At 53.8% G+C, this 20626-nt stretch overlaps 1 protein-coding gene across 14 annotated transcripts in view; it reads right to left on the reverse strand.

Moving 5' to 3' along the window:
• Positions 1-20626, reverse strand: part of RAP1GAP2 (RAP1 GTPase activating protein 2) — a 209488-nt gene that overhangs the window by 14880 nt on the left and 173982 nt on the right. For all 14 annotated transcript variants that reach the window (XR_008425155.2, XM_053911457.1, XM_053911455.1 and 11 more), the window contains 6 exons: positions 19485-19585; positions 17102-17231; positions 14686-14841; positions 9227-9298; positions 8658-8744; positions 7093-7227 (listed from right to left, as the gene is read on the reverse strand). Coding sequence is in view for 13 of the 14 variants with exons in the window: in XM_053911457.1 (XP_053767432.1) it covers positions 7093-7227; positions 8658-8744; positions 9227-9298; positions 14686-14841; positions 17102-17231; positions 19485-19585 (681 nt within the window). In the remaining variant the exon portion in view is untranslated. The remainder of the gene's footprint in view (positions 1-7092; positions 7228-8657; positions 8745-9226; positions 9299-14685; positions 14842-17101; positions 17232-19484; positions 19586-20626) is intronic.

Raw genomic sequence — 20626 nt, forward strand, 5'->3', positions numbered from 1 at the left:
TTACAATGAAGACGGCTGAGCCATGGCAGGGACAGACCTGGGGGGTGAGGCAGCTCTCACATTGCCCTGCAGCCTCCTGCGTCGCCCTGGAACCAGACCCAAGGAGAGTGATTAGAGTGAGGCAGGCACAGCTCAGCTGGGGCTGAGGAGGATTCCACCTACCACAAGGACGATGCTCCTGGGTAGGAAGACCTTCAAAGATGACACAAGAGTTCTAGGAAGGGAAGTTTCTCTCCAGGAACCCCCAAACCCCACATCACTTCCCTTTGGTCACTCACTCAGTCACTCAATAATACGGGCCGGCGACCATGCATACATACAAAGCCCTTAGCAGAGAGCCCAGCACACCCTAAGTACTCCATAAATGTGGCTACTCTTACTGTTACTAACAAGCATTTGTCACGTGCTTCCCGTGTGCCCAGCACCATGCCACATGCTGAGAGAACTGCAGGAGGGGAGTTAGAGGGGTGGGTGGCACGGCCCCACCTCCCAGGAGCGTGCACATCAGCAGGGGAAACAGGACATTCCTAAAAGTAGGCCGTGCTAAAGGGCCCGGGCCCTGTGGGGTGCTCCCGCTGTGTTAATTCACTCTCCAAGGCCCCCCAGGCCTCAGAGCCACATGCAAGGACTCTCCGATGCAAATATTATTAGTTGCTCGCATACGAGTGCCATCCCGTCCTGTTCCTTGCTGGCTGGCAGAGCCTCCATCTGGTCCAACGGCCCCTCCTCCTCTGCAGGACAAAGGAGTCAACCATGACCGTCTATGGCAGTCACGTAATCCGTGTCCTTGCCAGTGGAACATGAGGGGACACCCGCTGGGGGCTTTGAGGAAAGATATCCTCAATGTTTCCCAAAAGAGATGTGACATGTCTGTACTTAGAGCCACAGCCACCACCTTGGGCTGTGAGGGATGAAGCCTGAAAGCGAAGCTGATAGATGGGGACGGCAGAGGGGAACGGGGAAGGACCTGCCTGCCGTGACCACGCTGGGCCACGAGTCACCTGGGGCCTTCTGGTCAGGCGAGCTGAGGGATTTTGCTTGCTGTGTGAGCCAGTTTAGGCAGGGCGTTCTCAGAACCGCAGCTTCAGAAAACAGATGCAGAGGGACAAACGTGTGGGCGCTGCTCCCCTCCTCACTTGGCTCACACCCACACGTGAACAAACACGCATCTGCTTGCATGCTCCACGTGTCGGGCTACAGATGGTCCCGTGGGGGACGTTGCCCTTCCCTCCCCTGAAGCATCGAGGGAAGAGCCTGGCCTACAGAAAGACAGTCCCAAGAAATCAGCAAGAACGCTGCCCCCAACCCAAACAGCAGGTCCCGAATTCTCCAAGTTCAGGAACGGCCAAGCACCACAGCCTGCCTGCCTCTCTGCCCCAAGGAGGGAAGCTGGCTAAGGGAGGAGGGCCGTTTGTAAATCTGCCTGTGCCGGAGGCGAGTTCCCCTTGAACGCGGCATGGAGCCCACCAGCCTTGTCACTCCTCTGGCCTGGCCACTCCTCTGTCTCTGAGCCAGAGACACCCCCTCTGGGACATCAACTCTTTCTAGACCACAGGAGAGGGTCTCCTAGCAACAGTCTCCCACAACATGGTTGAAAGAGCCGGCAAGTTCTGTTCACACCACCACCCAAACATCACCAAGTCCTGGGCCCTCTGGAAAGCCGAGGGCAGGAAAGGTACAGCGCCACTCTGAGGTGTCCTTGGGCAAACACCCAGTTTCCTTAAATGAGTCAAGTGCCCCATCGAGCTCAATACATTCCCTGGGGCCCTCGTGTGTGTCACCACCGTCGTCATCAACTGTGACACGCCCATGAATCACTTATGTTCGGATGTGTTCTCGCTGTCTTTTTCCAGGAAAGACTAAACGTGCGGAGTGAGCCCTGGTGCTGGCATCTGGTCTGCCGAGCTTCACGTGCATAGTCACACTGAGACCCCACAACTCTGAGATGCAGAGAGGACCGACTCTGATAGGCAAGGTCCTGAAAGGTAAATGATGGCCCGAGGTCACACCAAAGGTACGAGGACCCAAACCCAGCACCCTGGGCTCTTGATGAAAGGGTCCCAATAACCCAAAGATGAGTCCAGACCGAACATACACTTCACTGGTTGATGGGCTGGGGGTGACTAGAAACCAAGGGGTTTCAGCCTCCCGTCAAAAGAAAACGAACTGATGCCAGGAGGAGTGTCCTCCTCAAGTGCCCGTGGTGCTGTTGAGTGAGTGAGGTAGGTCTGAGGGGACAGTGGGCTGGCAGGGAATTCAGGGTTGTGTAGGGCTGAATCCTGGTTGTTCCCAGCACAGTGTGTGAACCTCTCTGAGACACAGTGTCCTCATCTGTACGATGTAGCAACAGTCCCTGTGTGAGGATGACAAATACCTGGCGTGACACCTGCTTGCTCAAGGTCATCTCTCCTCCCCACTCTGAGGGACGGAAAAAGAGAGCGAGGATGGCTACTCGGAAACCCTAAAGTAATGATGCTCTACTTGGACAAAATCACCCAGTGACGTGGTCTGACATGTCGCTCGTCCCATCTGGTGCGGAGTTGGCGCACCAGCCTTCTCATGTTGGGCCTAAGAGTCAGGTACCAGGTGGAGAAGAGGACAAGGGCAGCGATGTGGGGATGGGGCAGGAGAGAAGCAGACAGGCACACAGAGCCTTTGCCAGGGCACCAGGAGGGCTGCAGGGACCGCCCGGCCCCCCTCCCACTCGGCCCTGCACATCCAGGCCACTGCTCGTGTCCTCTCCACTTGCATGTCCCAGGAGCTGCTCACTGCTTTCAAGGCTTCCTGTCCAATGGGGAAGAGTCGGGCTCTTGAAAAGGTCTTCTGTGCACTGAGCAGAAATCCTACCATTTCTAACATTGGCGTCTTAGACCTACCTACTCCACACTTCACACCACTATCCCTGTCTGTCCTTAGAGTCTGCTCGCCTCCCAGCTAATCACCTCTGGTTCTGTTGTCCATCCTCAGCCACCGTGGCCTCCCAGCCCTTGGCGCACCTCGCAGCACACCTTGTGCAAGTGCTCCTCTGGGGGAGTGAGAAAGAGGGGTGGAGTCACTTTCTCAGGTCAGCTTGAAGCCACCTCATTTCCCCAGGGTGTGAGGACCAGTTAGTGTCCTGAAGGGAGCACATCTCCTCTGGGCCAACACAAACCTCGCTTCCTTACAAACGGATTTTATGAGTTGTTTCAATTTAACATATTCAACTCAAGGGACCCAATGCACGAGGATGACCACCGAGGGGGACATGCGCCTACCTGGACCAGGTAAGCCCTAGCAGGGTGTCCAACCTTTTGGTGCCTCTGCACGACACGGAAAGAAGAGTTGTCTTGGGCCACACATTGAACACATTGCGACACGTAATCACAAAAAAATCTCATAATGTTTTATGTAAATTTACTATTTTGCGTTGGGCCACATTCGCAGACACCCCTGCGGGGGAGAGAAAGATGCTAATTTCCTGCCGGCCTCTAATCAGGAAGTATTGTGAGGTCTAAAACAGGGTCTTCTTTCCCACTAACAGCACAAATAAAGGAGGGAGGCCGACCAGAGAAGGAAATATTCCTCCGCGTCTTTCCAACAGGCCCTTGTTACAGCCACCCCTTCCTGTGGGTACTCTGCCCAGAGAGCTGCAGCCTGGTGCTCCTCTCCTGCCGCTAGGGGTCAGGGCAGACCCGCGCATCAACTTCCACAGCCTGCAAAGGCTGGGAGAGATTCACCCAACAGCTCCCTGCTTTAGGTGGTCGAAGTTCAGAGGCTGCTGGGTAACCTTCACCTCCTAGGCCCGCTAGTGCCCCTGCTGCACGATGAGTTGAACAGAGGGTTGGGCTAGCCCAGGGCTTCTCAAAATGTGGCTCACACGTGCTTTATGTTGGGACCTCAAGTAGCATCACTTTTTCTTTTCATTAGGGACCAACAAAAACTTCAACAGCTGGCAGTGGCTGAGAGTGGCATTTGAGAACAACAGTCTAGAGATCAATATTTTTCCAATGTGAGTAACATACAGATCCCTTATAAAGAAAAATATTCTGGCAAGACTCCAGGAATATGTCCACAGACGCCCCCCGACCCGAGTGCAACCTGCCTACTTACTCACATATTTCAATGTGAGTTTCACTGCAGAAGTTTAGTCTCTATGATTGGAATACATATTTTTTATATCACCCACTAAGTAAAAATGCAAAACTTAAAAGTGTAGAACTGGCAGGTTCTTGAGAATACCACCAAGCACCTGCTCAGAAGCAGGTCCAGGTGTGCACAAACCAACTAGGCTGTTTCTCACGAAGAAATGCTGACGTGGACAGCCAGGGGAATGGAAGCCAGACGGGCAGAAGAGCTACTCTCAGTGGTGGGAGGAGGCAGGAGCACAGGCTGGGGCCGTGAGGGGCTGCTTCCCACAGAGGGGCAAAGGGTCCCTGCACTGCAGGGTGGGGAGGGCGGTCATAGAGGTGGGGATGGACGGCTGAGAGTGCTTTCAGCCCTGGGAACCCTCAGCGATGTTCCCATGCACCTGTGAGATGAGAACTGGGACAGGAAGAAGATAAAACGTGCAACTTTTCTTCCTGGAATCACTTCAAGCACCACTTCTTGCAAGAAGTCTAGATAAGAAACCCCAAGAGCAATGTCAATAATTCTGATACCACAGCACCACCCAAGGTGCCTAGGAAGAAATACCAAAACTGGAGAGAGTTTCCTGAGCCGGGGCTGACCCCAGGCCCGGCCACAGGCACGGCACAAATACCGGAATCCCCCAGGCCGTCAGCCCCAGCCTCCACCGCCTGGGACACCTGAAGGCAACGATGGAATGGATGGGGCAAGAGAACTCGATTCCCCAGCGGGGAGGGGAAAAGAGTTGCACCACCAGCAGAGCTCTGAAGGTTTGCTCTGTGTGAGGGACCCAGAGCGTCCCCTCCCTCACCCCACAGCGCCCCCTCGGACACAGGCGTGGAAGCAGAATGTAGAAGAGGGTGTCTTCAGCCTACAGCTGGAAGGGTTCAGGGTTGAAAAGAAAAACGGCCTGGATTACTGGGTCCTCTCCCTCTCTCGGAGCGCTGGAGTCCGACCAGAGGCAGGGCGCGGAATATAGCCTCGGGTCACTCCCCTTTCAACCCACAACTGGAGGGAGCTGCTGGGCCGTTTTATCCATGGAGCACCCTGGGCAGAGTATCCACAGCCTACAAACTTTTCCAGGTTGTAAAAATATTGGAAACCTGAAAAAACAATTGTTAACTCCAAAATACAGAAAGAAACCTGCAAAGCTGAATGCAACAAATGTTTCCTTAGATGTCTGCAGTCCGCTACAGCTCACGTCTCATATAAATCACATTCACTGTGGGACCCGGGAGCTCTTGACATGCTTGCTGTGATGTGGGGCGGAGCCTACAGCTGTTTTCCTATTTACCTGGTCTTACTTTCACCCCTCCTCCTGCTGGGCTAGCTGACCTGGCTCCCTCTCTCCTCCCCTGTCCCTCTTCTCCCTTGGCCCCCTTTCCTCTTGACCTCTCAATTTCTCCTGTTTCACCCTGGCTGCCACTGTCCATCAGGACACAAACAGATGCCCCAGGAATCTCCCACCAGCCTGGACAAGCAGCTCGGCTCCTGCCCACACCCTCATGAGGAATCCTGGCAGCTGGCCCTCAGGGCCAGCAGGGCCCTGCCCTGCTCTCTGCGTCTGGCCTGGCAGCGAGGGACAGACCCCAGGCTTGCCCGGGCCAGGTTAGCACGGGTGGAATCTTAATTGAGTCGGGAGCCCGGAGGCCCTGTCATGTGGCCCTTAGGAACACAGGCTCTGGAATGCAGCAGTCACAGACTCAACTCCGGTTTCTGTTGGGTGACTTGGGACAAATTACTGTGTCTCTTTGAGTCTCAGTTTCCTCACATGTAAAATCATGCTCATAACTAGTAAAATTGGGCATGAATTATTATGCCAAAACGACCATACCCATTATAATAGCCTTACCCACGGGGCACGGAGGACGGGAGAATGTGTGTTAAGTGTTCACTTTACAAGACAATAATGACAGCAAGCACATTCCCTGGGCATTTAGTTATTCCAGGCCACATGCCCGCGTCCAGGCCATTTCAGTGAATCCTCCCAACTACCCTAGGACAGAGGCCCCATTATCATCCCTGCCTCGTTGATGAGAAAACTGAAGCTTCGAGACGTTCAGGACCGTGCCCAGGATCACACAGCTGGGATTCTAACATAGGCAGGCAGAACCCTCCACACGCTGTCCCCAGAATGGTGGCTTTATAAATCATTCTGCAATGGGCAATTCAGCAGAACATTGACCTACAGACCAGAAAACCTGGGTTCGAAACGAGGCTTTACCTCTAAGTAGGCACAAGGCTTTGAGCAGTCCTGATGCCTCTTGTCCTGCCCCCTTGTATGTGAGTGGAAATAACAAGACCCGTTGTGCCAACTGCAGGGTGACAGCCAGGCTCAGATCAGATGCTGGAGGTAAGTGCTATCTAGACCAACAAGCACTTGGCAAGTACGTGACAGTGAGCCTTTTTTCCACCATGCAAGTGGCTGTCCCAGCTCCACTTGAATACTTCCAGTGATGGGGAGCTCACTACTTCTTTTAGTAGCTCATTCTGCTTAGAAAGTTCTTCCCTTTCCAAGGTTCACAAGGTTGGACTTGCCTGTAATTCCATCATACTGGCCCTGGCCAGGTCCTCCAGGGCCCTGCCAGCTGGGAAATGTCCTTGTAGTACCCCATACTGGCTGCAGAAGACACCCAGGACTTGTGTCCTTGCTCCTGTCATTCTGCCCCAGGCGCCCTGACCACAGAGGGAGGCAGATAGAAGCAGAAATGCACTTGGTTTGCACTGGCTCCTCTCTGCGAACTCTTTCCCTGTCCCTACTTGTCAGCCTCCCAGCCAGGAAGAGATGTGGAGGGTGCAGCAGACGCTGTTGGCTGCTCCCACCACTCACACTTCCTGATGCCCTGCCCTCTGCAAACCCCTGCACTGCCCCTGCTGGTCCTGCCACCTCTCGCTGGCACTCAGGCCCTGGGTTAGGGTCATGTGGACCTTGGACCGCTTCCCTTTTCGTCCCAACCCTCCCTGCCTCAGCCACTCTTGTGCCTATACCTTAAAAGACTCCAGGAATCCCCCGTGGCTCCCATTCTCAAACTTGTCCTCTTCTGGGCCCAGTCCCAGCATGGCCTGTGTGCGCGCGTGGAGCTCGTCGTGAAGGTTGTCCAAGAGGGCGGCCCTCGTCCGGTCCTGCAATGAAAGAGGGTGGAGTTGTGGAGCTGGCACTGAGAACAGAGATGTGCCTGCTCCCTGGGGGCTCCAGACACCTGGCCTGAGGGCTGCTATTCTGGCCAACTGCATCTTGGTGATGGTGTGGGCCTAGGGCCAGGCTGGACTCCACCCTCACAAATGTTGCAACTTGACACCACAGCTCCATGCCCAGCCCTCTGCTCTCTTCCCTCTGCTCCTTCTCCCCAGGCCATCCCACCCTCTCAGCTCTACCCTGCTGATTCCCAGTCCCTATCTCTCCCCCAAGTTCCACATCCGTGTACCCAATGGCCCACTGCTCCTCTGCACCCTGTTGTTCCTCCAGAGCAATACGCACAACCTCCAGGGGGCGCCATTCACCCAGACAAGAACTAGCCCTTTTAGCAACCGGGCCTTTGCAGGCACCTCCAGATCAGCAGGTCCTGACGGCTCAGCTCCCAATGGTCCCCATGTCAGCAGAGAGCCCAAGCTGAAGGCCTAAGTGCCACCCCACAATTCCACTTCCCCCTACCCTTTATACAGAAGTCCATCAAGTCTTCCTGATGGACCCCAAATCATTTCCTCCTGTGGCTGGTGTAAGTAAGTTGACACCATGTCCCTTGGACTCCTGTAATAGCTTCTGACTGGCCACCCTTCCTGCCCTCCCCCGGTCACCCTGTCCTCCCCACCACTGTCAGAGTAATCATCTAATACACAAATCAAACATCACCCTCCTGCCTCAGTCCTTTAACAGGGCCCATGACCTCTAGCTCAAAACCCTTCTTCCCATGGCCCAACCAACGTCTCCAGCTGAGTCCCCACCCACCCGTTCCCCACGAGTCCCTCTCTCAGGCCACATCAAACCCTCTGGAGCTCCCTCACGGAGCCATGCTCTGATGCACTCGCTCTGATGCGCTCTGATTCTTTGCTCTTGCTGTTTCCCATGCCCAGAATACCACCCCCCACCCCCTTCCCTCCTGGCAAAAGGCTCATCAGATGTCCAGGTTTTGCAGTGGAAGGGCCACCTCCTCTAAGAAGCCTTCCCTGAACCCACCCTAGTCCCCCATAGGCCAAGGCAGTCACAGCCCCTGCTGGCCTCCATCGAGGCCCAGTGCGGGCAAACTTTTCATACCTGTCTGGTAACGGCTTCTCCCACCAGCCTGTGAGCTCTCTAAGGACAGAAGCCAAGTCTCATTTACTCCCAAGAGACAGAACAGAGCCCAGCACACAGTAGGTGCTCAAGTAACAATTGATGAATGGTTGACTAGACCTGAAGTTTGGACTCAGTTTCCACAAGAATTAAGAGTTACCGTATCAGCACAAGGCTGAAGACTTAGAGGGGCAAAGACAATGCTCCCCACCTTGAACAGCGCCCCAGCAGCAGCTAGCTGGCAGGAGGGCAGAGGGAAGACCATCAGAACCCATGTTCTCACCTCCAGCTTTGCAAACTTGTCCGATTTGCAGCAAGCATTCTCGGCGTTGGTGAGCTTCGTGAGCAGAAATTCCCTGAACTCCGGACCCTGGAACAGACCCAAAGCTCAGAACTCTCTTGCCTCATAATGCGAAGGCAGAACAGGGGATCCAGAAGAGCCCCTGAAAAGTCCCTTCTGACACTTGATCATTTCTAGCCCAGGCCAAGCCCGCCTAAGATGCCAGCATGGAAGCCAGCTTCCCTGGTCCCAGGAAATCGACCCTCCACACCCACAGGGCCATTCCCATGACTGGAGGCAATTTTTGCCGGAGGCTCCCAGGGCTGCAGCACAGTGTAAAAATGCTTCTTTCAGCAGAAATTCAAACACCCTGACAGGAGACTCTGTGCAAGGCCAGGCTGGCAGCAGGAGGAGAGGGGAGGAGAGACCCCAAGTAAGGAGATCCCCACCCCTGCTGATAAAGGTCCTGCTAATGTTCCCAGCCCAGACTCGGCCCCACTCCCACCACTGCCATTCAGGATTGGGAACCCAGAGTCTTAGATGTTAGAGGAGCAGGCAGGAGAGCATCTTACCTTCTGGAAAACAGGGGGGCTGGGCAGAGGCGGTCCGAAGGCAGGCACGTCTTCCCGCGCAGTGACTGCGACCTGAAACAGGATCTCCGTGTGGGCGAGGAAGGAAGACACCCAACCCAAGGGCTATAACGCTCTCCACATGTGCCGTGCCCTGGCCCTAGGAGAACCCCGCCTCCCCCAGCAGATCTCCTCCTCTCCTTCCTCCCCCTTGCCCCTGCACCCCTGGGAGCCATCGCCAGCACGATGGAGTTAAAGTGGGGCTGGATGGCATGGAACCATCCCCATGCTCCCATCTGCACTGCTGAAGGCCAGAAGCAGGTCTGGCAAGATGACGAAACAGGGCTGAGGAGCAGCCTGGGACCCTAACTCTAGCACAATACAAGTGGATTATCTTGTGAGCGTAGTGGGTTGGGATGCTCAGCCTCCGGAAAAGGCACAGTGAGAATTAGCAGCCCTGTTTCACTGATCAGAAAACAGACACCCAGAGCCTTGAAGTGGTCCCCAAAGCACCCAGGTGATTAGTCACAGAGATGAGCAGAGAATCCAGATGCTGCTCTCGGGTTCTTCCCCACGACACTGCCTCCCAAACCTGGCCACACTTCGAGTGTTTAAAAAATAAATGCCAACTGCATGGGCTCCACCCCAAGCCTCCTGAATCCGCAGCTCTGAGGCAGAGCCAGGAATCTGCAGCTGTTAAATGGGCCTGAGAGCTTCCGCGCAGCGGGCGGACTAGTGTTTGGAAGCCCTGACCCCACACACAGGGGCAGTCAGTCTGGGTGAGGCTTGAACTAACAGTGCAGGGCCCAGGCTGGGAATTGGGGGTGGAGGACATCGAGGTGTGCTGCATGCTGCAGAGGGGTATTCCAGGCTTGGGGTCGGGGGAGGAATGTGTGCACCTCTGGACAGCCTGGGGAGGCATGAATGAATGGAGTGAAAGCCCCAAGGTGTTCTGCGTGGGGTCCCCCAGGCCCGGGACAGGCCCCATGCCTCCATCTCCCCCCCCCCCCCCCCCCCGCATGCAGGTGCCCTGGTTTCACCCGTACTCAGCCCATGAGGCTGCAGGCCTCTCTGGAGACTCTACCCTCTCTCCCCCTTCCCCAGGCGGGCGGCTGCTGACGTGAGCCCAGCCCTGGCACACCGCCAGCTGCCTGGCCTGTGAAGTAGGGCAGATGCTGAGAGTCGGCCAGAGCGGGTGAGCAGGCAGCTCGGAGCCAGGCCAAGGAAAGGCTCCACCAGGGTGTGGAGGGGAAGGGAGAGGGAGAGGGTTGGTCAATACCCAGTGCAAGGCTCTCTCTGCCTGAGCCCGAGCTGTCTACAGGGCCCAGACTACAGTGACCACAGTCAGGAAGCTGGGTAGGTTTGGCTGCCATGATTTCTGGCTGGTTCCAGCAACCAAACAGAAGCCCCCGCCCCCACCCACCATGCACCCATGGCACCCATCAAGAATTCTGCCCACAGAGCCAGCATCTGGGGAGAGGGTGGTGGGAAGGCCCCTGACGGGCTGCCATCTGGGACAAGGCCAGAGGCCAGGCCCAGCCCTCCCTCTTCCCACCACAACACCCCCATCTCAGGCCTGCACCACAGTGGGCAGTGCGGACTGAAGTGTCTCTATCTCTGTTCTTAAATCCACCAAGTGTCCCAGACAGACAAGTCCACCGCAGCAGCCACGTCAGGCAAGCAGAGGACAGGATCCTTTCTTGTGACAGCCCCATTCATCTTCTATCCCCATTGTGTTCCCTCTGCTGACCCCTTTCCAGCAAAGCGTGGAGACTTTGTTGTTCCCTCCTCTTGGGGACGGTTGGGTTGCTGGGCTGAAAGCAGAAGCTGCCTTGACACAGCCCCACCTTCCTGTTTTCTAAACTCAGCCCAGGCCACCCAGCAGGGGCTGGAGCAGGGCTGAGAGGCAGCAGATCGCCCGGGAAGAGACTCGAGGCTGGAAAGCGGAAGGAGGCTGGGGGCATGTGAGTAATGAGGAGGCACCAGAAGGCGGGGAACCTCGCAGGATCCCCACACCCAGCATGGCCTGGAAGCCTCACACACCCACAGAGGCTGCTCAAGCAATGGATACGCAGTGAGGGGAAGGAGGACAGAGCCAGGGCCCCTCTCCACTGATCTGCTTCATGTAAGACTCCTGAGACCTTTGCAGGACTTCAGGGGTCAGGGTCAGGGACAGGGTGACCTCAGACAGAGAGAGGAGGGAGTCCCAGTGAGGGCACAGCTGGAATTTCCTTCCAGTCTAGCAGGTTGGGGACCAAATTTGTATCTGAAAAACAATCAGATGTGGCACTTCATGCATCCCAAGTTTGGGAGCCAGGTTCCCACCTGCTCTGAGGGCTCAGTGACAACAACCATGGGCAGATCTGCAAGGACACCAGCTCCACCACTTCTGTGGCCTCAGACCTTAAGTGATGTAAGCTCTCTGACTCAATGTCCTGAATTTCTCTACCTAAAACAGTGCTAAAGAGAGGCCAGTGCCTGGCCAGGAGCTTGTGAGGATTCAAAAAGACTGTGTGTTTTTTTTGTTTTGTTTTTTTTGTTTTTTTATGTTTTTTTTTAATTTTTATTGTTATTCAATTACAGTTGTATGCCTTTTCTCCCCATCCCTCCACCCCACCCCAGCTGAACCCACCTCCCTCACCAACCTCCACCCTCCCCCTTGATTTTGTCCTTGTGTCCTTTATACTAGTTCCTGTAATCCCCTCTTCCCACTGTCCCCACCCCACTCCCCCCTGGCTATTGTTAAATTGTTCTTAACTTCAATGTCTCTGGTTATACTTTGTTTGCAAAAAGACTGTGTTTTTAAGGGCCTAGCATAGTGCCTGGCGTGGAGCCAGCACCTAGTAAGGGGCAACCATGCCCACTGTTACCCAATATACCTAATAAAGGATACCTGGGATACTGCAGCATTCCCCCAAGCCATGTCTTAATCCATCTCTCTCTCACACACACACACTCAACTCCCCCTTGGTCCCCTCCTGAGCATCTCAGGGTGGGAAGGAACTCAGAGGCTGTCTAGTCTGGCTTCCTCACTTCACACAAATAGAATCAGGAGCCCAGAGGGAGAAGAAACTGGCCCAAGGGCACACAGCAGTCAGAGGCAGGCCAAGAACTGGACCCCCAGGTTCTCAAGACTCTAGGTCTGGGGCCTTTTCCTGCACCCTCTCCTCTTCTTTCCTTTCCTTTCCAATTGTTTGTCCTCCCCAGTGGGGGCTTCCCGGGGCATTGCCGAGCCCCTGGGAAACCTCCCTCACACTCCTTTTCCATAGCCTCTAAGCCCACAAGGGTCAGCTAAGGTCTCGTTTCATCCTGGGCCCCCTGAGGGATCTAACTAGGTCCCCCTCGGTCACCGGGGGTACTGCTGTGGCTGTGGATGAACAGAGGTTTGGGGAGACCTTGGAAGGCTGGGCTCCCTCCCTGCCCCTGCCTCCCTGGTCCCCATTCACAGGTCTTGTCCTCTAACCTCAATGTTTTCCTGACAGGTGGAGCCCAAGGTCCCACATCCCAGGGACAGCCTGGCTCTTCCTGGGGGTCCCACTTCTCTGCTTCTTGCCCCCTCTCAGGAAAGTGTTTTCACCTGGACCATAGGCTGTGGCTAAGAAAACTTGGTGAAGACTTCTAGCATCAAAGCGGGAGGTGGGGTGCTGATTTGGCAGCCTCTCATCTTTCCCTGTATTGCCCCACACTGCTAAGCTCTTGGGAAAGTGGAGAAGCCAGTTGGCTGAGCTCCATTTCCTATCAGAAACTAAAAGCTAATGCTAAATGTGCACAAGAGGCCCCATTCTGCCGGCAGAGGCCCAGTATATAAGCCACACATGCCTACACGACTGCCTGACTGGGTCAGGGAGCCCCTCGTCACACCGCTTTACTTTGGGGATCCTGACCAATAGCTCTCTGCCTCTACTGTCTGTTGGAAGAACCAGCTGGCTGCCTGGGTGGCCCAGTAGCTGAACTGCACTCACTGGCTCTTTTGTCTCTTCCCTGCAGGCTGGTTCTGTATGTCACTTCCATGGGTCCCAGCCCTGGCACACAGGAGGCACTGAATGAATGAAATGCTTCCACCAACAAATCCATCAGCTGTTCGAAGTGAATGCCAACTCTGGTCGAAGCAGGTGAGCCCGTAGCCTTCAAGGAAATGCCCAAACCATGCTCCAGGAAAATGCCATGGAAATGCTCCTCTAACTTTTCAGCTAAAACTGCTCAGTGACAGAGGAACATGAATATGAACGTGGGCAGGGAAAGAAATCAGCTCTCTTTCATAAAAACAGGAGAGAGGTGTGAGGTTTTCTTTTTTTTTTTGAAGCCTCAAACTTGGATTTAAAGTTGATATGAACTTTGCACTTAATATATCTGAGTTTGTACAGATATGACAATTATATGACATCATTTCCTCTTCCCAAAATTTTCAAGCCAAACAGATACTTCACACAGATGGCCATGAAGCGCCAGGGCTTCATAAGCCCAGAACCATCGCTGGCCCGTTATCATACGGGAAACGTTTTCAGGCCTCAGAGTTTCCCATTAGCAATGACAAGCTGGCCCCCCTCTCCCTCTAACAGTGGTCCCTAACCCTGTGGGGAGCAGGCGGCCCTCTGAGAACCTGAGCTACAGCCTCTCCCCCTAGAAAACGCAAACAAGCACGTACACTTGACATGCACCTGCAGGGGGTTCAAAGACTATATAACATCCACCTTAGGAACCCTGCTTCGGTCTATCTGTGATGCAGAGAAACGGTTGCCCAAGAGGCTGGGATTACTTCTCGTGGAGAAGAAGAGGGGAGAGATGGTGACAGCCATCAGGGTGGGCAGGGCAAGGGCTCCTGAGGATGATGGGCTTCCCCACATTCCTGAGGATTTTGAGCCCTTCTGAAAGACTGCTTATTGGTCAGGGGGCTGACACCCAAGTACTCACAGTACTTTGCATTAATGTTTGATGTTAATTTGGGAGTCTCCAAATTAACATCAACCGTTTATTCCAGAACAGCTGAACCAGAGGGGCCACCCAGTGGTCAGGGCCTACCAGGCCCTTGCTCTCCAGGCTTCTCACCATAAACACCAATGTTTCTTTCTCTCCTTTGTTACCTGCCTCCTTCCTTTCCCTTCCTGGACAGTCCTCTCTACCTTTTCTTCCTCCACCCTGGTTCTGCCTCACTCTAGCAAGTGGCATTACCAGATCCCAAACAGGAGCATCTGGGCTTCTTGACCCTTGAGACGGATGCTGTGGAACCTCGAGGGATCCGATGGATGAGATGACCCTAGGGGGGTGCTCTCCACCAAGAGTCCAGCCCCCAAAGCCCAGAAACCTGAGAACCATGGAAAATCAATCACACCAAACCTAGGAGTGACATCGTGGAGAATGGCCCAAGGAACCATCAAGAACTGGTGCTTCCTGCTATCACTGAATCCATAAAGCGCAGGGAGGTGCCTAGGCCACCGCTTTCTCCAGCAAGACTGTCCTCTTACCTTGTAGGATGGGGTCTCCGTGCCCGGGCTCTCAGCCTGCACCACAATGTAGGCATGTAAAAAGTTGGAGGCAATCATATCTGGGACAAACGGTGTGTTTTCTTCTTGGAAGATGATGGCCACAATGTCATTGCCAATGTGTCTCTTTCTCTGGAGCTAAACAAAAAGTGTTCCATTGTTATAAGCCAGCTGGGAACATCCTGAAAGCAGAATAGATCTATACAGGAAATTCCTCATTATTCTATCTTTATACATAAACCCTGGAACTTGGAGACCTAACTCTCCAGGGAGCTTTTTATTTTAATCTTTAGAAGCCATCAAAGAAAGGAAAAAATGGGGGAGTTGCCCAAGTTGTTAGGGAGAGGCTGGCAAGCATCTCACTGAGCTCTACAGCATGCAGGGCTCTGACTCGGGACTCAGGGAGAAGGGTTAAAAGTTGAGGCCCAGGTTTTGTCCTGGTAGAGCCTGTGATTGATCCAGGAGAAACCCAAACACAGGTGAAGGTACCTGAGAACAGGAACAAAGCCTCTTGCACACAAATGCCTGCCACTGGGGGTGGGGAGTACAGAGGGACGGGAAGAGGGCAAAGTCAGAGGCCTGATGGTAACCTGAGAAAGCTTCCTGGAAGAGGAGATGGAGGGGGACACCTGATGGAAATGTGGATAAGCAGGGATGAGGGAGCCGATCATTCTATAGCAATGGGGAGAAGAGCCGTGCTTAGAGAAACACGGGCAACATGGCCCGGCAGGGGTCATGGGGGAGAAAGAAACCCAACCCCGACTCAGTGCCCCAAACTGTGCCGGGCACTTCCACAGGTGATTTCAATCAGCAAGAACCTAGTGAGTGTCAGGACCACGCTGGGCTGTTCACATGCACGATTTCAAATGTCAAAGCCCTTCTGCACATCACGTCCTGGCTGGGCGCTTATCTATGCTTTTGTTCCTTTATTAAGTACCTACTGCATGCAGGCCCCACGCTCCACTTTGAGTTTCTCACTGACTGCGCACCTGCTATGTACTGAGCCTGGCGCTGTGCGCTTCACACAAATGGTCTCGCGTATTCCAGACACACCATCCCATTTCTTGGGAAGAGGACATTAACATTTACTCAATCCTTGCCAACAGCCAATCTCGATATACTTCCCACTTCACACAGGGGAGACTGAAAGAGAGCCAGGCAGACAGCAGCCCTCAGCCTCAGGCTGGGCAGGGGGCAAGGGGGCCGTGAGGGGATGGGACTGGAGGTGAAACCCTGAGAGAAAACCTACTTTGGATACAAAGGGAATCCTGTTCCCATTTGTTTCCAGAACATTCAGTAGTTATTTCAGAGCCAAATCACAGTCTCATTTGCCAATTTCCTTTTTTCCCAAAGAAGCCAAGCACTGTTTACAATATTACATCTGTGCTCCCTCCCCAGTTCCCTGATCAGAAACGGATGGGTCAGCATCTGGTGAAAGGCCTACCTTCCCTTCTTATCTTCCTAGAGACTGAAAAGCGGGAAAGAGCAGGATGGGGCAAACGGTACCACAGCCAGGGGTCAGCTGCTGCTTTCAGGGCTCGACAAGAACAAAGCCAGGCCCTTCCTGGGGACATGCAGCCGTCAGAAGCAGCACATTCGAGGGTGAGCAGGAGAACCCTGGAAACAGAGGTCTCATCCAGGTTTCCCCGACTGAGGTAAAGAGGATGAATCCTGCCCAGGGGCAGATGTGGTAAGAGAGGAGGCTGGGAGAGGAGAAAAGCTGGGAGGTCAGGGCTGGCTCGTGGAAGACCCAGCTTTACATCACTGGGGCAGGAAGGAGGGCACAAACCTAGTGGCCTGGATAGTGCACAGCCAGTTAGGCAGGAAGCCTGCCACAGCCGGGCATCACACCGAGCCCCGCATTCGCCACCACGAGTGATGTCCACAACAACACATTGACATACATGGCGCTGTCCCCACTCGGCAGATGAGAAAAATGAGGCCACAAGGTTAACTGGCTTGCCCAGAATCTCATACTCCTAAGTGCAGGGCTGGCCTCAAGCTACCAACTGCAGACCCCCATCATCCCGTCACGTGCCTTCACCACATCCCACGTGATCAGGGCACCTGGGCTCTGCTTGCAGCGCTGCCCCATTCAGCTGGGAAACAATCTCTTTAGCACGCCAAGCTGCAGCTTCCCCACCGTCAAAGCTTACGCATAACCGCGTAACCGCGAGCCCTGCTGTCCTGGCGTAGGTCAGCAGCGCTGGTGCGCAGCCTTGGTGAGATGAGATAACGCGATAGAACAGGATCGGAGGAGAACAGACCGGCCTCTTGGTGATGAAAGGGAGGAAGGCAAGGGGGCGGCGCAGTCCTTCAGGTAGACTGGCCCAGGGACCAGAAGCAGGCTTTCACCTCGCACGACCCAGGCTCCCAGAGCCCTCCCGGCCCAGGTTACCTGCTGGGTGTCTCCCTCGGTAAAGGGCAGCTTTGTGGAGACATGAAACATGATCTCCCTGTCCCGAAATATCGTGTACACTGACTCCACCCCCGTCTGTCCGTGGGTCACATCCAGGCCTCCTCGGAAACTGTCAGTAAAAAAACAGGGCAAGCGCCACAGAGAGAGAGTGAGGGTTAGTGAGCAACCTGGCGCAGCCTGCCCTAAGAACATGGGGGTAGGTGAACGAAGGAGGGGATGTGGAGCCCTGAGGGCTGAGATGAGACGCGGGGAGAGCCGGTAGATCTGCTTTTCTGAGCAGACAAGCCCTGGCGTCCCACCATAAACCCGTATTTAAAAGACAAAGGCAGAATCTCTATTTCAAGGGTCACGTGGGAAGGGAGGTCGTCCACCCACAATCCCGGACAAATGTTGTCTGTCCCCCATGCCAGTGGCCCCCAAGGCTGGGCACAAGCCTTTGCTCTCTGCAAGGCCATGTCCAGGTCCTCTGCCCAGAGCCAGGACAACCGGCTGTCCTATTGGATAGTGGTCAGCCCCCCAGGAGCATCCAAAATCAGCCTGAAGGGGTGATAGATGCTTGACTTCTGCCCAGCCAGTGCCTGATGTGGAGACCCAACCCCAGAGGTGTCCTAGGAGGTCCCTTCTCTGTCTACCTCCTCACAGGCAGGAAAGAAACTTAGGAACCTGGTGGGCTTCTGGGAGCTGCCCCTTCGTTCTCCATGCAAATAGGGCTGCTAGCAATGGATCATATTTTTCAGCACAAAGAGGAGGATGCAGATGCCTCTAAGAAAATGAAATAAAATAGACCCTAGACATCAGCCCCCCCAAGCACTGTACTGCGATCCAGAAAATGTGCTCGGCCTGGTGTGGCAGAAAGCACGCTGGGCCGGGAGTCAGGCGCTCCGGCTTCTAGACCTGCCCCTAAGTCAGCACATGACTTTGGACATTTCACTCAATCTCCCTAGGCCTCAGTTTCCTCTCTCTATAAAATAAAGGGATAGGATGATAATGATCTCTGAAGTCCTTCCTGTTGTTGGTTTTTTTGGTTTTTTTAATTCTCACCCAAGGTCATTTTTTCATTGCCTTTTTTTTTTAAGAGAGGGAGAGAGGGGAAAAGAGAGACGGAAGCATTGATTGGCCGCCTCCCATACACGCCTGGACTGGGGATCAAACCTGCAACAAGCCATGCACCCTTGACCGGGAGTTGAACCCACAACCCTTCAGCTACAGGACGATGCTCCAACCAACTGAGCCTCACCGGCCAGGGCCCTTCCTGGTTTTAATGTACTTTATTTCATCTATTCTACGACACATTTTTTTCATACTTTAATACCTGTGAAACGGGATGCATCTCAAAAAGATGGCATCTGAGTCGAGGGAAGGTGGTATAATAACAATAACGACGCCCAGTGCTTCCTCTGTGCTCAGCACGAGCTTAAGTGCTTCACAAGCATTATCTAGTTTAACACCAACGACCTGTGGGGTCACTGCTACCTCTACCTCCCTTTTTAGAGATGAAGAAACTGAGGCTTGCAGAGGTTAAGTCACTTGCCCAAAGTCATAGAGCTAACAGGTGGTGGAGGTGGAGTTGTAACCCATGTGTGACAGACTCCAGGCGGCAGTGATGACCTTGAAGGGAAGGAGGGTGGAGGAAGAGGAGAGAAGGACACAGATGAAGGAAGTGACTACTGAACATCTACCAGCTGATGAGCACGGAGCTGCGTGTTTGCACACACGTGAGGAGATCCTATGAATCTGGCTGCTGGAGTGGGGGGTTTGAGGGCTCTGTCCTATTCTCGCCATGAAGCACAGCAGTCTGGCCAGGTGGGCAGGCCCCTCCCAAATGCTGCCTTTGCCAAGGAAAATCAGAGGCCAGGGTTTTCCAAACAATAGGTCTAATATTCTTTCTGTCCACTTGGAGAACCACAGACTGTTGCATACATCCCTGCCAGGGGGGTTATTATATTTCTACCAACTCTTAATTATCCCTTCTTTTTGTGTATCATCTAAAATGGGTCATTTCCCCCCAACAGCACAGGGCCATCCCTCCTGGATGCCTGGCAGGGGAGTGATAGGGAAGGTGGATTCATTTCACTCTCAGTCTGAGCCAAATATGATGAGGAAGCCAAAGCAGAGGTGGAGCAGTCTCACCATGCATCCCAAGGCCAGACGTCACTGCCTCTCAGATACCCCTGCCGTGCTGCCTACCCCCGAACACGGTTTCCTTGGGAGGGAGTGTTGATCATTTGCTGAGAAACAATCTCGTGTTCCGTGTGTGTGTTCTTAACTGTCATACACCCTCCTTGAAACTCAGCTGTCACCCCTCACCCTTCCTCCCAGGCCCCATGCATGGGGCCGGAGGCATCACCTGGCTGAAACCTACCCTTTGAAGTCCTGCAGGGTGATCGTGTCCCCCAGCAGTTGCAAGAACTCCTTGAAAGCTGGGCTCTCCTCATTGTTCCCAAACAGCTCCTCCTCCAGGGTCTGCAAGAGAAACCGGCCAGGGGCAGGAGTCAGAAAAGCCTTGGTGGTGCCACAGGAAGGAATGTTGGTGCCCGGACTCCTGGTCCCTTTCTCTCTTTCTCCCCACCCCCCACCACAATTGCCGTCCAGCGGCTCTGTCCTTGACTGGAGGAAGGACTGAGGCAGACCTGGATTTGGGGGGCTGATTAATGAGGACTTTCTCTTCAAATGAAAGCTGCTGGTCAATATGAAAAACAAAGCGGAAGGAAAGAGTTCTTAGGCCTGATACCAAAAAGCAATCCATGAATGAAAAACTGATAGTTGGAATTCTGACAAAGGACTCCTATCTAAGAGATATTTTAAAATACTCTTAAAACTCAATAGTAACCAAAACCACAGTGAGATGCCACCTTACACGCACTAATGGCTAGAATCAAAAAGACAGGCAACAAGTGCCAGTGCAGAAAAACCAGAATCTACACAGGCCGCTGGTGGGAATGGAAGCGGTGCTCTCACTTTGGAAAAGTCTGGCAGTTCCTCGAAAGGCCTGCACGTAGGGTGACCGTAAGACCCAGAATTCCACTCAAAAGAATATATCCAAGAGAAATAAAAACATAAGTCCACCCTAATGTTAATAACAGCATTCTTCACAAAAGCCCCAAGATGGAAACAACCGAAATGTCCATCAACTGATGAATGAATAAAATGTGAGGTCCACACAATGGAATATCCTTCAGCCATAAAGAGGAACGAAGAGCCGACACACGCCACAACATGGGTGAACGTTGAGAACAGCATGCTAGGTGAAGAACGCCAGACACAAAAGGCCCCATGGTATCATTCCATCTACATGAAATGTCCACACCAGGAAAATCCAGAGACAGAAAGTCGATTTGTGGTTAACAGGAGCTAGAGAGACTGGTGGTGGGGAGTGACTGCTAATTAATACGGAGTTTCTTTGCGGGTGATAGAAATGCTCTGGAGTCAGTGGTGACAGTTGTGTAGCTCTGGGACCCTACAACGAGCCACTGACCTTCACGCTTTATTGAGGCGTAACTCAGA

The sequence above is a fragment of the Desmodus rotundus genome, chromosome 9 (genome assembly GCF_022682495.2).
Source record: "Desmodus rotundus isolate HL8 chromosome 9, HLdesRot8A.1, whole genome shotgun sequence".
Lineage (NCBI taxonomy): Eukaryota > Metazoa > Chordata > Mammalia > Chiroptera > Phyllostomidae > Desmodus > Desmodus rotundus.